General features: G+C 36.5%; 2 protein-coding genes across 4 annotated transcripts in view; both read left to right on the top strand.

Moving 5' to 3' along the window:
* LOC140927314 (puratrophin-1-like) overlaps positions 1–4,348 on the top strand; it is a 31,388-nt gene extending 27,040 nt beyond the window's left edge. For all 3 annotated transcript variants that reach the window (XM_073376937.1, XM_073376938.1, XM_073376939.1), the window contains 5 exons: positions 270–440; positions 1,353–1,451; positions 1,763–1,841; positions 1,969–2,771; positions 3,407–4,348. In XM_073376937.1, the coding sequence (XP_073233038.1) occupies positions 270–440; positions 1,353–1,451; positions 1,763–1,841; positions 1,969–2,771; positions 3,407–3,412 (1,158 nt within the window). In that variant the 3' untranslated portion in view covers positions 3,413–4,348. The remainder of the gene's footprint in view (positions 1–269; positions 441–1,352; positions 1,452–1,762; positions 1,842–1,968; positions 2,772–3,406) is intronic.
* A 1,771-nt stretch (positions 4,349–6,119) lies between these two features.
* Positions 6,120–17,474, top strand: part of LOC140927315 (1-phosphatidylinositol 4,5-bisphosphate phosphodiesterase gamma-1-like) — a 37,183-nt gene continuing 25,828 nt past the window's right edge. The window contains exons 1-5 of the mRNA XM_073376940.1: positions 6,120–6,472; positions 6,590–6,739; positions 6,850–6,943; positions 7,289–7,345; positions 8,499–8,583. Of these exons, the coding sequence (XP_073233041.1) occupies positions 6,238–6,472; positions 6,590–6,739; positions 6,850–6,943; positions 7,289–7,345; positions 8,499–8,583 (621 nt within the window). The 5' untranslated portion in view covers positions 6,120–6,237. The remainder of the gene's footprint in view (positions 6,473–6,589; positions 6,740–6,849; positions 6,944–7,288; positions 7,346–8,498; positions 8,584–17,474) is intronic.

Genomic DNA, 17,474 nt, shown 5'->3' on the forward strand with positions numbered 1-17,474 from the left:
TTTAGGAAATCTTTAGATTTCTAGTTCTCGTCCATAGTGGGTTATTTTAAGAACATTCTTTTTTAGTCTACGCCATATGCTTTAATGAAACTGTTCACGATAATTGATGTTTGTATAAAAAGGGTTCGGCAACTCAAAATTGTTTAGAACGTGGTTTTGTTAAATAACTGGCCCTTATAGTTTTGTAAGCTGTACTGAATTCTGGTATTTCCCGATATCACGTTTTTAGAAGATATCAAGCCTGACCAGCGCTTATTTGACATTTGTAGATGAACGTGAAGGATCAGGGTCGTTTGTTACGCCAGAATAATTTCACCGTGTGGAATGGCAAAAAGAAACGGCAGCGGCGAGTATTCTTGTTGGATGACTTGGTTATCTTCAGTAAAGTCAGGAAACAAGCTGGAGGAGTGGACCTATTTTATTACAAGAACTCGCTCAAGGTTGGTTAATTGAGCGGAAAACAGGGTTTGGTTTGTACTAATGTGATAGGGAGCTCATTCGGCTGAAGGTGAAACATAACTGAATATTGTTATCATAGTGGGAACAATAAAATGTTTTTCTTGCTGGCTTAGCTTGCAAAAGAGGCAAAAAATGAAGTTTTCCTGCACTGAATGGAACCTGCGCTCGAGTGACATGTTAGTGTATTAGTTTTCATGCTCATCACGTGATTCAGTTTTTATTTCTTGCCGTACAGTGCAACAGCTTTTTCCCACCCTTTCGCCTTTTGCCAATTCCAAAAAGAAATGTGTGTTAGTTTGACAGTAGTGTGTTAGGTTCAGGAAGGGTTTTGTCTTTTTTCCTTTATCCATTGTAAATTTTTTTTAGCGCTAGTGATTAAAGTGCTGTTGCATTGTCCTGTGGCACTGAGACAAATGCCATTCACTGTGTGAGAAATGTGGATTGTTGGTTGCCTGCGTACCTGGCGGCATTTTTCGCGCGTCATCGTTTCATTCCACGAGTGTTTTGTTGTCTTTAGTTTGTAAAGACCGCAGAAGAATGAGGATGAGTCAAGTGGAGGTGGGATTCAGTTCCACCCCTCCGCCCCATGTGGTAGCCCCCACGCCTGAAAAACTCCGCATTCTAATTCTGCTAGCTACGCAGGCCAGGTTGCACGTGGTTTTTAAATGAAAGAAATGAGAAATGTTATGTTTTTGTTTTTTTTCATTGATTTTGTTTGATACTGGTTTTGTCCAGGGAGATGATAAAGTAACTTTTCTACATATTTTTCATTGAGAAAGAATTGATACTGATTGTTAGCCGTCTTTGACCTTCAAAAAGTATTTTATCAAGCATTTTGAAGCATACTGATTTTTGTTGCTTATCTCTTTTTATCTGTCATTTCTTTTATTCAGACTACCGATTTAGGTCTCACGGAAAATGTTGGTGACAGCGGGCTCAAGTTCGAATTGTGGTTCAGAAGAAGGAAGCCTGAAGATACTTTTATTCTACAGGTCAGCGGATTAGCTCTTCAAAATAGATTGATTGTTAACCTTTTCATTGACGTGGGGGAAAGGTGAAAGACGGTCGTTCATGCTTTTCGCTCATTTCAGGAAACAGAGAACTTTGTTCTTAATGGCAGCATTTGATGAATAAAGAAGTAGGTTGAATTAGCAACGTACCCGGGGGTAGTGGCTGGGGGGGTTGGGGTTGGGAGGGAGGTGGGGTGGGGTGGGTTGCGGATACCACTTAGTACAGTGTGCATTATAGCAAGGAACTCAGTACAGTCCCCCATAACCCTCGGTTTTTTTTCGTGATGCTGCAGGCGCAGACGCTGGAAGTAAAGACCGCTTGGGTGACGGAAATTACGCGATTGCTATGGAAACAAGCCATGCGCAGTAAAGGTACGTGTTTTCTAACGAAACCACCACTGCGTAAGTTCTGAAAGTACTTTTTATTTGAAGGAGAAATCAGTTGTTAAGACGCCCTGAAAGTGAGCATTAATTTGTTACTTGCTTCCTTGATTAACAGAGTATGGTTTAACAGAGGCGTCAACTGGAATCAGTGTGGGAAGCCAGCCGCCGTTGGTGATCCCGAGCACTCAGCCAGGAGATACCTCACCGTTCCAAACACCTCCTTTTCAAGCATTATCCAACTTAACCCATGGTCATCTCATAAGGAGGTTCTCCACTCCGTCAGCTGGTTCCAGTCCTCGCTCAACAAGGAAACGTTTATCACTTGCCAGCAATGAAACAACTTCCAGTGTTGAATCATCCAGCAGCAGTGGTGTTCACGATTTAAACCTGGCTACAACAGAGGAGGAGGCTTCCATTCGAAGCTGTATTTCAACACCACTGGAAGAAAAACTCTCTAACGCTGTCAAACGAAACAGGCAGCGGAAATTGTCTCGTGAAATATCGCCAAAGACACATTCAAATATTATAGAAAGACTAGGTGAGCAAGCTGACCATTATACTGACAGACCAGGGAGTCTAAACGTTGAAGAAACGCTAGCTTTAAAAGTTGGTAAAGATATTCTTGAAGAGGACAGGAAAAGAAATAGAACAGCTCCGTCTCTCGCTGAACGAGAAAGATCTAAAAGTACGGAGGAAACTACAAGTGAATCACCAGTTTTACGAAGAAACACCAAGGAAAAGGACATAAATAATACGGTACCTCGTAGGCGCTCTTTCATCGAGAGGATTTCTATTAAATCACATTTTGACATTGTCTCAAAACGACGAAACTCGCTGGACATGTCATTTGCCAAAAATGGAAGAAGTGGTGAAGTTGGCGAGAGTCAACCAAGGAAACGAAGTGGACAATCTACAGAGGTACAGAGAACTTAGACTAATAATTTGTTTTCTTTACACATGTGCGGAAGCTTGGTTAATTGATCAAAGTGATTTTCACGATTGCTCTGGTTTTGCAATGTTACACCGCGTGATGGCTTATTAAAAATATCTAGCGTCACTCACTTTGCTTCGTTTGTACTCAAATAACAACAACATCCGCCAGGTATCACTATGTAGTGGATAAATGTTCGCTAAACTTGAAGAGGAGTAAAACCACGCGATCGCCGGCTGTATGCATTAGGATTCTGATTGGTTCTTAAGATGATTGGCTAGAGTAATTGCTTGAGTTTTGGTCAATACGGTGCTGATGATGGTAATAATGAAGTTAATGATGGTAATAATGATGGTATTAATGATGACAATAACAAAGTTAATAATGATGATAGAGATGATAATTATGGCAGTAATTATAGCGCTGATGATGATGGGTAATAACAACGGTGATGAAGGCTATATGCAAATTTTGACTGAATGTGCAAAACATGGAATAAAAACATTAAAACATGTACACCTTGACCAACTCTGAGGGTAATGCTTATTGGAAGATTATCAATAGTCTTGTCAGGAAAAATAGAATAATTTTCATCACCCAAGTGTTTTTTTTCCTTTCGTAGGTATGACGGGTTTGTTATTCCTCTCGCCTCCTTGTGAGTCACGAACACGAACAGGTTTGATCTAGCTAAACTGGTTTAAAACTGGTGTGAAACAAGTCTGGCTGAAATCAAGAGAGTTTTCGCAGATTATTGAACGATGGCTGTGATCCATCTAGACAGGCTCCTTGTACGATGCCAAATGCTTCATGGTGAAGTTTAATTGCTATTTGCAAATGAGGCTAATGAGTGTATAAAACAAAATTTAGAAATATTGAGTATCAAGAGGTTACCGTTTTGAGATTATCGTAATTTAAAATTATTGAGATGATGAATTGTTAATGTTTTATTACAATGCTGTATAATGTGAATATGAAAATATATAAGTGCCACTTTATACTGAGTCGCACATTGTATCTTATAAGAATATTGTCTATAGTATAGTGGTGAAATTTGATATTTTGTCATTGAACATTTTTCCGGTTCAAATACGCTTATTACTGAGTTATATTATAGAGATATATCAAAATAATGACATTAATTTCTTGAGGGAGGCTAGATTTAGAAATGTAGAGTTCGTCTTGCTGAAGATCATTGTCGGCGTTGGGGTCAGCACCATTCCAAACCGTTGTTTGTCTTTTTTTCACAAAAATCTTTTTTCACGTTCTGTTTTTACCTTCAAGGTGTCAACCTGCGCTAACGTAGGTGGTCTTCAGAAGACGTTTTTCTATCAGAACGATTCTGTTTTAGCAGTGTATAAAGTATTCAAAAACTTCATAAGATCTTCCTTCAGTTAGCTTAATTGAAATAGGTCGATCAAATAGTATAGATGCGAATTTAACGACCCGTCTCGATTGGAGTTGGGAGTAATTTAGAAACATGTAATGATGCTCGTCTCGTAAAGCTGTATCAACAAAAATAATAAAAAGAAATAAAACATGTATCAATATTGTTAATAAATTCACATTGACTTTGGTTATTTTAAAATGATATCAACTGAGGTAAAAATAATACTCGGTACTTTAAATAGTCTCTTCCCGTGGCTATCTATCTTTTAACCGCGGCAGGATTAGCTCAGTCGGTGGGAACATGGGGACGAGAAGTAGGAATTTTAGCCTCACTTTTTAAAGCTGGATAGCGTAGTGTTGAGTGGCAAGCAGCTGCAAATTTCTCTTTTAGTTCTACAAGGTTGCTCACTTTTCAGTTCGAGTTATTAAAGCATGAAAGTCGTGATACAAGAAAAAACTTAATTTGAGTGTCAATGTATTTAGCACGAAGGTACTAATTTATAACACCATATTTTCCGTCTCCTTCTGGAAACGGAGCCGCCATTTCACGTCGTCATCCCAGCTACGCGAAGGTCTAGCTGTTTGCAGGGCAAAGGAAGTACCCTCCTTTCTGAGTATTGGTACAGCCCAGATAATCGAACCCACGACCTCCAGCTCTGCAGTCAAGCGCTCTACCAATAAGATACAAGGGGCGCGATCCATTCAACCAACATTCAGACCGGTCCGACCGGGAAAAGAGGACCACCTCAAAAGGTGGACCTGTTTTTTCGAAACTTTTCTGGTTGGACCGAACCGATCCATTGAGTTTTGGACCGAAATTTCCGGAAATTTTGGTTGAATGGATCGCGCCCAAGAGCTCCAACGAGTCTGGCATATAAACCACACATTACCCACAATCCTCTGATTCGATCTGACGCCTGCGCTTGAAACATCAGATCACAGGCAGACCACCCTCTGATCGTGTGCCCGTTGTTGTTATTGAAATCTCAGCATCGAGCTCTTTTTTATAGAGGAAATACAGATGAACATTTCGGAGGCTACAATTTGCTCTTAAATACAGATTATCTCACAAGATAACTCTTTAAACAGCTCGGGACGGCGAAAAACTTGATACATGAGTCAGTTAACATATTTTGTTTGAATTTTTATATTGTTTGTTTGAACTTTTATATATTGAAACATTTATATTCGAATCTGTACTTGGCCAACATATCTGTATTTCTACAGCAAATTACTCAAGTTTCAATGACAACAACGGACACACAAACAGAGGGTGGTCTGCCTGTGTTCAGATTCTCAATTCCCCTTCGTTGGCCATATCAACTTTGTTGATGAATCCAAATCTTTGTGTATCGCTGTCCCATTGACCCTTCATCACAGTTTCTTTATAGAAATTGACCCCTCGTCCTTTTACTTTCAGATGGTTTACTTCTAAAGTGAAATTAAAGAAAATGTTTAATTTGAATGTTTTCAAGTTCTCCTTTTTTCCTAGATCCATATGTGAACGGAATTCTTTGCCTTAAGATTGTAAATTCTAAGTCACTGAACTGTTTTAAAACAAATGTAGCAAATTATCTTAACTATGAATGAGACACCGCATTAGGACTTGTATTTATTAACACTATTTATTTCGAGATATTTCTTTTTATTTCTGTACATATACGCTCACCTATTCTAATTAGCTCCTTGCCATCTGTTTTATTTCCTACAAAAAGTTGGTGTGATGGTCTGTGATTTCTAATCGACTTAACAACGCATACATTAATTTTAGCTAATTCCTGCTGGACCCAGTTTTGAGGAGAAGAACCTGCTATATCAGCTTCAGAACCTGAAACAGAAATAGAAATAGTAGATTACATTTGCACGAGGCGAGGCCCTTGGAAGCCTGGGTATAAATGAGGAAATGTTTATGTTTTTCTGTGTCAGGCCGCTGACTGACGTATCACGTGATTCAAAGGGGAAATATGGTGGCCTTGATTTGCGCTGTCATAAATAGCACCACAGATCTCTAAAAACTTTAACTTAGTGATTTGAGCTGTTAATGGAAAGTACACATTTTGTCTGAGGATGAGCGCAGTGGAGAACGCGTACGGCTCACCGCCGGGTTCATCGGCGGGAATTGCAATTGGCGAGGAGATGGGACCGATCATAGCTGCTTTGAAAGAGGGTAGCGCCATGACTAGATACTACGCTAATAGGAAAAGAACGGCACCAGATTTAAGGATTTTCATGTTAAAAATGGAAGAGTTTCAGCTTGTATGGTGCAGGACGGGTAAAGAGGGAGGCAGACAAGAGGGTTCAGGTATTCAAAATCTGTGCGCCACAATGTTGGTTTGGTCTTCTACGCCTTGCCTCGGCCACGGGCTCCGATGTCTAGCTGTACATCTACACTGTTCATTCATTCTGTTGTTGTTTGCAGTTTTCATTCGAGAGATCAAGGAGGTCCGGCGCGGTTTAGGTTCTAAAGACTTCGACAGAAATGCAGAATCAGCGCGGAGGCTCGATCCAAACTGCTGTCTGGCCATATTTTACGGCACTGAATTCAAGCTAAAAACTCTCAGCCTTGTTGGTAAGCTCAATTATGCTCTTTGCCGGGATGTTTATAGCAACACTTTTTGGGTAGAGAGTACTGAGCTGTAATAAACTCCACATCTTTAATGATTTGGTTCATTTGTTTAGCACACAGTCATAAGGAACGAGAATTTTGGGTCAAAGGACTGGTGTATTTGATGTACGAGAGTCTTATAGCAACACAAGCTGTGTTGATTCATAGGTAAGAACAGATCTTCGAGGAGCGATTGTACTTTTTTTAGGTGGACTAGATGTTGATGATAAGACCATTAAATAGCATAGTCCAATCTCTCGTTTTGTCGAAGTGAGGAAAAATAAGTTGTCTTTAAAATTAGTGATGTCAATAATTTAAAGTTATTTTTCCTTGTCACCTCGCTTTTTAGCTTACTCCAAATTACTTGAATTGGTGTCTGTTTTGTAATTGAACAGGATATACAAGTAAAAGAAAGACTATTTCCTTGAAGCGGCTTTTCGTTAGTGTTTTGATAACTTTTAACACTTATGTGGATCGTGCGTGTGGTTTTTATTTTGTTATTTTATGATTTAGGTGGCTGTTGCGTGAATGGAACGGCATGGTTTCTATCACATCGGCACCAAAGAGAAAGTAAGTTTTGTTTGTAAGATTTTTCTGTAAAGTTGACATTATCCTAAGTTTAATTAATTTTATGGCAGTTCACGGAAGAGAATAAATAATAAGGAACGGCCGCAGGTGATAATTCTTGACAAGAACATGTCAACATTTTCAAATATAGCTTCAGCTCTAACTCCAAGCAAATGTGCAGCTCAAAGTTTATTCCTGTTTTACAGTACTTACTGATGTAAACTCTCATGTGTGTTAAAACATTTTTTAAATTTGTTGAGTGTAAAAATAGTTATTTTGTCTTATTTCACAATTTTTGCCTTTTATTTTCAAGCCCTTGACATTGTAATGTAAATATGCATAATTTGGAAATATTATAAATTTTTAGCCTTACTGCCTCTGGCAGATCAGTCAGTGATATATGTATGTGATGCTGCTGATCTCTGTGTTATGCATGGAAGAACATTTGAGATGTACCTGCATATACGTATTAGTTTTATTAATTTCATATTTGCACTGAGTATTAAAGTTTGTAGGGAATCAAGCTACTTGTTCTTCATTCAAATGACTCTGTGTATCCATAAAATTTTCTTTCTTGCTGCTTATTTTATAATACAGGATCCCTTAAAAATTAAAAAAACCACACATAGTGTGTTCTCTGTTATGCTTATGTTGCAGATGAAATGTGTTACCTCAAATATTAGCATGTATCACAGTTTGAAATAAATAATAAACAGAAAGTTAGAAAAACAGAAGTAATAGATGCAATGCATACAAATGAAGAAATAATTACCATATTGGAAATATTATTATCATTATTTTTACTTTATGTGCTTGAATACATGTGTGTTTTAAAGCACTTAGAAAAATTTCATATTAACTTTTTTAAACAGTGCATATTCCAGGGGGATTCTTTTTTGTGTTATTCTTTTATTTCGAAAAATCGTTAAAAAATAATATGTAAACAAAGAAGATAATAAATATATGTTTCTATAATAGTGAATCAAAAAATAGTTTTTTTTCATGAAAGAGTTTTTCAGGTTGTTTAAATCAAGTCTTGTTTACAAAATAATAAATAAAATAGCAAAGATTTGCCATAAACTGTTTGTACTTTCTTCAATTCTCTCTCTACATTGTCTTGCGAATTAATATTTTATTTTTGGATGTCTCTTTGTAGCACTTTTGGTATGAAGGAGTTGCGAGCATTCTTTCAGAGAGCAAATGTAAAGCTGAGCAATTCAAGATTAAAAGAACTCATTCAGGTTAGAGATTTTTGGTTTTATTAATTCACGCTACCTTCTGAATTCCTGACGTGCAGTTTGACAGCTTGTAGGTTTGACTCCCAGGCACCACACAACTTATCTTAATAATTTATTATTACAGTAGGACCCCAGTAACTTGAACACAGTTAACTCAAACTCCCCTCTAACTTGAACTAAGTCCCATTTCTCTTGGATGTGACCCTCCTTTTTAGCCCCTTTTACTAGGATAACTTGAACATGGATAAATCAAATTCTCTGCTAACTCAAACTAATTTTGTTTCCCTTGATCAAAAATTACCTCGGTAACTCAAATTCTGGTTCTTGCAACTGACCGTGAATGCCATCCCCTTAGCTCTTCTTCTTGTGCAATTGGTAAAACCCTTAAAACTATTACTACGGCAATTTGTTTTAATAAGTGCTATGAACAGATCATGTATTTGACGGCTATTTTTTACTACAATAAAAATGCATAATTGTGTTACAATTTCTGATGAGATACGTTTAATGTGCACTCTGCTGTATACTGAAGAGCTGAAATATTAGTAAACTATCAATATCAACACAGGCAGACCACCCTCTGTTCATGTGGCAGTTGTTAGTCGAGCTTGCTTTAGCAGAGCGAGACTCTAAAAATGCAGTCGTTTCTTTTTTGTCTGTGGGACCTTGTTTGTAGGCCACGCGTTCCTAGCGAAGGCCGTGGAAACTGGGGATAAGAGTCGTGGCGACTTTCACTATATGCAAATGAGACTCGTGATGAGCAAGCGGTATATTTTCGGCAATGAATTGACTGAAATGACGCGTGTAAGTTTGGCAATGATGTAATTTTCCTCGAATGGAGGCCCTTGATTTTCGTGTAATTATGCACGACATGCAGGCACTGAATAAAAAGGAAATATTTCCAAGTAGGATGAGAAAGTATTGTAGCGGGGAAATCCTATTTTGTGGTGATGGTGTTACAATTCTCAGAATATTGTCGCAATTACTGGAAATCTACGGTTAAATAGATTCACCTTGGTTTATGTATTTAATTGATCAATACATTTTCACAGTTGTTAAGATGTTAAGTCGTGTTGCTCTTTATAAATACTTGAGATATCAAGTATCCACTGTCATGTAATTTTTATGTACGTACATGCATAAAATTTGCGTTCGCAAATAAAATAGAGGCAATGTATGAAAGGGCGCATGTACAATTATGTAAGCGTAAAAGAAGAAACTCGCTCAACTTGACGTTTAATCTCAACACTTTATATTTTACCTCTATTTTATTTACGTAAATTAAATTTACGTGTGTTAACGTGCGGAGCCAAAAACGCTTCAGTGGAAATCCACTCTAACGTTACGAATGTGTCACGGATGTGTTTATACGGGTAGCTTTGAACTTGACTATCCACGCACTCTACTTGCAGCACTTCATGTCCATAGAATAGAAATCCCATTTCTGGAACTGGTTGCTCCAAGAATTCTATCCCTTGAAAGTGTTAATTATTTTGGAACAACTGATCACTTCACTGGTCGAAAAAAGAAAAGAATAATCTTAATGAGCAAAACTTCAAGGTTTACTGGAAAATCAAGATCGAGGATCGAGGAATCGGGGATCGAGGATCGGTTAAAGAGAACTTGAAAATAAAATAAATAAATAAATCGTGGATCGGTGGTGATGTGGGCCGCAGACTGTAGGTAAATTTGACAGAATATAACCCCATTCGCTGTCCTGAACACTAAATTCTAGTAAAGTAATTCAAGTCTGTCTGAGTCAGTGATTGTTTTGACGAGAAAGTGAAATTTTCCTGGAAAATGAAATGCTTTATCCCAGTGATACTGTAATAAAAGAAAAAAAAATTAACATTTTTTAATTTTTAATTGTATATTTGCTTGCAGTACTCCCTATTTTTCTTGTAATTGTTGTATGCACGACCCCACCAGGAATGCTGATCTTTTTATCGTGCTAAAATAAAGTTCTTATCTATCTATCTATCTAAAATGTATGCTGTGTACAACTCTAAACTTTGTACTCTGAGACTGTACGGAGATGTTAAAAGTAGATACTAAGCAGCTGTGGAAAATGTAATTACTTTCACGCGATATTAATATCTTTTAAAAGGGAAAACAAATTCAGGAGGGAATACGCATGAACTGAATTAACTATGTGTTGTATAAAGTTCTGTTAAACTTACACATTTTTCCTGTGCTGAACATATACTGTACCGAACCGTATCTTGGTCCAGTACAAAGAAGCTATGTATATTTATACTGACAGAGTCATGGGCCCCTGATACCGATAACAATCATCGTTCAATTTTTTGAGCGTAAAATCCCTGGAAAAGTACTCCTCAATGGAGCAATATCAATATGTAGAAGGTTTACAAAGGTTTCACACCGGTTTGAGGCTAAGATGTGCGGCCTGTCTCTACTTGCAAGTTTTACTTTTTGAGTATTTACATTATGACATATGAGACTTGTTTTGTATTCCAAATGAAAAAGTAGTATAACAGCACCGCCGCCTTTGACAACAATATCTCCAAGCAAGCGAGACTCAATGCTACTAAGAGCGTTCTTGTTGTTATTGAAATTTGAGCATCAGTCTTTTGTACTCAATAGAAGATTTTTAAAATTTATTTTTCACTTTTAAAAAATTTCATGAGACACTATTGAGCAGCACACATACACTTCCAGTCTTGCAACATTTTTACGCCCCAGGGGAGAATCGAAACTCATGACATCCAAATTCTAAATCAGATGCTCTAACCAGTGAGCTAGCAGGGCTCTGCACTGTCTGTTACAAACTGTAACTTTAGCTACCGTAATCCATGTAAGTAAGATATTTTTGGGTCCCACTGTTGTAGCTAAAATTGTGGGCACCAAAACATTACAAATGTCACACCTTGCAAAATTTTTTTCTGCCTGTTTCCTAGACGTATAACCATGAGGTTTGCAGTTCCTAGACGCAAATCTGTAGGTGTTTTGTGTTCAATGTAAAATTCAGTTCGTTTTTAGGTTTATATACAGGTACTCTTAGTTGTATTGTAAAACTCCCTGATGATGTGTTCGCTAGTCACGCAAAGGACGTGGGAGACAATAAAACAATTTTACAACTCAAGAGGTTCACAGAAGTGCTGCTCACTGGTTTATCCTTTTAAAAATACAGATGAATGTTATGGTAGTTACAATTTACTCCAAAATTCAGATTTGAGACTAAATGTTCAAGTGAAGGTCTAAATGTTAACTTAGTCACCTGTCATTTTTTTTGCCTTCCTGAACTGTTTAAACCATTATTTTGCAAGGTGATTGTTTGACCTGTAGTTTAGGACTAAAGGAGACCAGGCTGACAGTAATCAGCGACTGGCATGTGACTTAGTGCACTTAAAGCTGAAACTGATGCCAACCATTGAATTTCACAGCTTGCATTGGAAACACCTGCATCGGATCGACGAGATATGTCTTTATGTTCTCGCCAAACCTCAACTTAATCCTTCCAAAATCTACCGAGAAAAGCGATCCTGAAGTTGCAAGAGCATGCAGCTTTCTCAACATGATCAGGGCAAAATTCTTGACTAGTGGAATTTGAAATACCCAGTTTGCACAAATCATGTTGAGAAAGCTGCTCTTGCAACTCCTAGATTGCTTTCCTCTGTAGATTTTGTAAGGATTGAGTTGAGGTTTGGCAAGAGCATGGAGACGTATCTCATCCATCCGATGCTGGTGTTTCCAACCCGCAAAATTCAATGGTTTGGCATCAGTTCTAGCTTGAAGTGGACTGGGTCACGTGTTGGTGGCTGATTGCTGCCTGCCTTGTCTCCTTCTTTAGTTCTAACCATCACTCAAATGATAATCTCACAAAATAACTCTTTAAACAGCTCCGGAAAGTGGAAAAACATGACAGTTGACTAAGATAACATTTCGCTTGAACTTCTCTTGAACATTTAGTTCCAAATCTGTATTTTGGAGTAAATTGTAGCCCCTGTAATATTCATCTTTATTTTGTCTATTGGATACAAAAGACCAATGATTTCAGATTTCAATAACAACAACTGCCACACGAACAGAGGGTGGTCTGCTTGTGATATTAACATGGCAAATTAGGGATTCAACCGACCCCAATAACTCAAACCCCTGCTAACTCAAACTGTTTTTCATTTCCCCTCAGAGTTTGAGTTACCAGGTAATACATGGATACTAATATGTTTACAAATGTTGCATTTGTTTGACTTAAAATGCTGAATTGTGCCAGTGAATACATTTACCTTATTCATATCAACTAAACGTGTTTAATTGAACCAGGTTTAAGAAATAATAAAAATAACAGTAAAAACAGTTGGGGAAAACTCCAACACCAGGCTTTACATAGATTCAAATGAACTCCAACATGTTTTGTAATTTTCAGCTAAATTTGCAATCAGCTTTAAAGTCAGTAAGCAGCTGTTTTGAGGGAAACAATTTTAACTGTTTAAAAAAACAAGTTTTTTACATGTTTATGTGCTTTGGTGTGAATGGGATGTATAGACTGTTCCTGATAAAGTGATGATTTTCATGTTGTTTTCATTATTTATGTGATGTGCTTTTTTCCATTTAAAACACAATTTATTGGTGTCCTAACATTTTTAGGTGTAGGGGATCTCCCAAAATATATATAAAAGTTATGAAGCTGTCAAAGTCACCTGTAACAGTCACATACAACTTTCATCTTGTAGCTTAAAAAAATAAACTTATTTTGTACATTTCCCAATTAATGATGCATCTTGATCAATTGGAAGAAATTTGGACAAAGTTTTATTTCAAATTGGGGTCTCTTAATTGTAGAATGTGACCTGAACTGCAAGTATTGTGACACCATAGGTCTACATAGTGAAAGCTAATCTGTTCTGTTATGGATAGATGGAATGTATTGTCACAGATCAAATTTGAATTAACCTAGGTTGATTTTGTATATCCTTTGTCTCCTAGCACCACAAAAAACAAAGGAAATTGAAAATCAACCTAAGTTAAAAAAATCTAACCTGAAATCAAATTTGACCTTGATCTTCACCTGAATATCAAAAAAATATCGATTTTTATATTTTAGCAAAGTTATACAAGAGGTAAAATTATGCCACAGGTGTATCCAGCCATGTACATATAGTCTTATAGAATGGCAGGTTGAACTTTCATTTTGAGGTTATAAATCTCATTTATAGATTATATATACAGTAAGCTAAAACATAAATGATTGCTATAATTTTGTTGCTCAAACTATGAAGCAAATTAACTGAAAAATGCTACTATAAACCAGTTAAACTGTTTTTTTTTCTTTTTGATATAAGTGTTTGAAGTGAAAGTTACTAATGTTCCTTCATTTTAGGCAAATATAAAATTGAGAGTTTCATTTCTACAATCTATAATAGTTATAAATGAGAATATTAATTTTTGAATTATATCCATAAGCTTGATAAACTCTATGAAGGTGTAATTTACTAACTTTGGTTCTTACTGTTATTGGTTAGCCTACGGGTATACACTGTAAGTCTTGAATGCCAAAATTTCCTCCCTCTATTATCTTCTAATTTCAAAAACTGCTCTACAAAGTTTATCTGTTCTCACAGGGCCAATTAAGCTCAATTGCTGAAAACTCAGAGTATTTCTGTTACACTTCTGTAAGTAAAATACTTTATGGGGTTGTGAACAAAGTTTTACTGTAGGTATAATTGAAATCTGCATAATTGGTGACTTTTCATTAATATAATAGTAGTAATATAAAGTATTGTAAAATAACAAAGAAAGTATGTGCATTCTGATTGGTTAAAAACCTATGCTTTATTTAACCTGAGATCAGGCTCAATTTTCATTTTGCTTCGTAATAACATTCCGGCAGGCAAGGAGAAACGAAAACAGAGCCTGATACAAACCTTCTATGAAACGTCTGCCACCCACTTTTTTGATTGATTGACATTTGCTGAATCAGCCAACCAAAATTACTTGCGTTGCTTGTTTTTCTAGTATGCAAATTTTTCGTGCGTGGGAAGAATGCAGACTGGCTGACTTAAAAGATAGCTTTTAGCTGTTAATTTTTTCAGCTAAAAATAAAACAGTCAGCACAATCACTTTTAACTTCTTGCGAAATTAAAGATCTCGAAGGTTATTTCTGGTAGGGCAGAAGGTAAAAAAGTTTTCGAAAAGACAGCGACACAATGTTCTACTAGTTTTATTATTTTGGCTAGACACGCTCTAATTTAAAATACTGAAATTTCTCTTTTTCTGTTGCCTTAATATTTTCCTCCGCAATTTTCCCCAATTTCCAGTACATAAATCTTTAAAAATCTTGAAGAAAAATATCGTGAACTTTTTCAAAGGATATATAAATTATTTCAGAACAAACCAAACGAGTTCTCAAGTGTATTTAATGCAGTTGATTTAGTCCTGTGTGTACACTTGCAATAATATTTGCGAATTTATTAGACAAACAAACGTCTAAAAAATATATTTATTTTTAAAAAATCCAGGTAACTATTATCTGCCACTAAATGCATGCTCAACTGACCTATAAACAAAAAGAAAAACAATATTACAAACACACTTTGTAGTTCTCCTTAGTTGTGTTGTTGTTTTACTGCAGGTCTAAAAACTAGGCTCGCTGAATTTATTAATCAAAATTAACAAACAGCCAATGAGCGAGGACACCAGTTTTGCTGGTTTATTTCTTACAAAAAGCGAAGGCAAACAACAAGTCTGTTTCCTTAAGACTAGCGCCACCAGCTTTTATAATAATACCTACAAAAATTCCTTGAACAGCGATGTGATATTTTTTGTCTTATACTTCACAGTTGGCGATTGAGATTTCTTTTGCAGTGAGCCTCCGCTTGCGTACCCCGTTCAGAGAAGTCATTCCCAGCCAAACTTTCAAATGAAACCAGTTTTAAGATGGACAGTATTTTGATTTGCACTTGTTTGTTGGTAAATCAAAAGGCAGCTTGTTAGCGGTCAACAACTTGCAGAGGGATTCAACTCCGTGATACACTCACATTTGTTCCGTAACTAAAGCAAATCTTGAGAAGATATGAACAACCATATGAATTTTCTGAATTTCCATGGCACATATTAAGGCATATTTTCTTACCAAAGACCATAAAACAATAAAAAAGACAGCAAAATCGATCCTTCTCTCCACCGACGGTGGATCATTCACGAAAACAACCACACGAGGAATAAGCGCTTTCAACTTCCGGTATTTCCGACAGCCAATCAGAACTTGTGACATTGTTCTAACAGCCAAAATCTGGCCGTAACGAGCACAAACGTGAGAGAGTTTGTATCAGGCCCAATTTTAGCGGTAGCCGTTAGAGAGAATGTATGAGAACTGCTAAAATTGGGCCTGATCTCAGGTTATGGTTTATTGTGCTGGTAAACTCATAGAAAATTGAAACATTTTCCATTTTACTTAAAGTTATTTATATAAGCAATAGACCACACTTTCTATGGGCACCAGCATTATAACCCACTTGGGATGTTGGTAGAACACTTGAAAAGCTTGCAAATCTCTCAACTTCGGCTCGTGATTTACAAGCTTTTCTCGTGTTCTCCCAACATCCCTCGTGGCGGTATCATGCTGGTAGATCCATAGAAAGTTTGGTCTATTGCTTTAATAAGTGCTACTTGTTACAGGGGCATGGGCCCCAAAGCCTTCAAAAGATTTACAGCTACATCAGCAGAACTGCTCTTCAAAGTTTATATGTTCTTACTACTGAGCCAAGTTAGGTCAAATACATGTAGTGTTAAACATGTAATAAATGTTGCAAATATGCTGTCATGCTGTGATAGACCATTGTTTTACAGCAAGAATCAAAACAATTTGCTTGTTGTTCACTTACTTCATGCTTCAGTGCCTGTCACTGGCTGACAAAGCTATTTAGGTATTAGGAATGCTATTTTACTAGGTACTTACTCCCTAAATTATTAATTGGGGGAAGATATTGAAACTTTACTAAAAAGACTGTTGTTCAAAGTTTATGTGTTCTGACAGGGTCAATTTTGCTCACACAAACCTGAGAATTGCGAGTGTCACACATATGCTAATGTAAGTAAAAAAATGAGTTCATGAAGAATGTTTTACAGTGTGAAAAAAAGGGAATTTTCACATAATTGACCACTTTCCCTCACATGTTGTGTTTTCCATCAACCCACAAGGATTACTGATCTAAAATATTGCTGTAGGAATTACTGGCAGCTTCTGCAAAATTGCAAATTTGTAAACAATTCTGCTCCAGTTTGATTCTTGGACCTGCCACCATTTCCTTGCAAATTGTTATGTGCAAAAAGGTTATATACAATAGTTTGCTCTTTTTTGCATGGACACAGTCAACTTAGATAAAATCAATGCAGATTATGTTACTGTGATGAATTGTACATGTATTATGTTATAGGTCAAAAATAAATTCAGGTTGATTGTCTATTTACTTTGTCTCCTAGTCCAGCTAGTCCCTTAGTCATGAATTAGGGCTAGGAGACAAAGGAAATTGAGAATCAACCTAGGTTCAACAATTTTTAACCTGAATATAAGTTTTACCTGAAACATATACAATAAAGGTGCTCTTTGCATCTTTAGCCTGTGTCTCTTTCAGGTATGTAATTAAACTCTTTTCTCTTGTTACAGTTTTAATTTGGTCAGTTGTGTTTAATACATGTAGTACCTCATGTTTCTTGCTTTTCCAAGACCATTTTATAGGTTCACACCAATTTTTTTATATAAATCGATGTTAACATAAGATTATAAAAAATGTGATATTCTATGGATTTTGTAACCCTGATAAAAAATAAAAATAACAAATAAATTTAAAAATAATGAGCAATTAATTGTAAAATCCTTTTGTTAAAAGTGTTTACACTTCAAAAAAAATCTCTGGATTTGATATGTATGTTTA

The sequence above is a fragment of the Porites lutea genome, chromosome 2, assembly GCF_958299795.1.
Source record: "Porites lutea chromosome 2, jaPorLute2.1, whole genome shotgun sequence".
NCBI classification, from domain to species: domain Eukaryota; kingdom Metazoa; phylum Cnidaria; class Anthozoa; order Scleractinia; family Poritidae; genus Porites; species Porites lutea.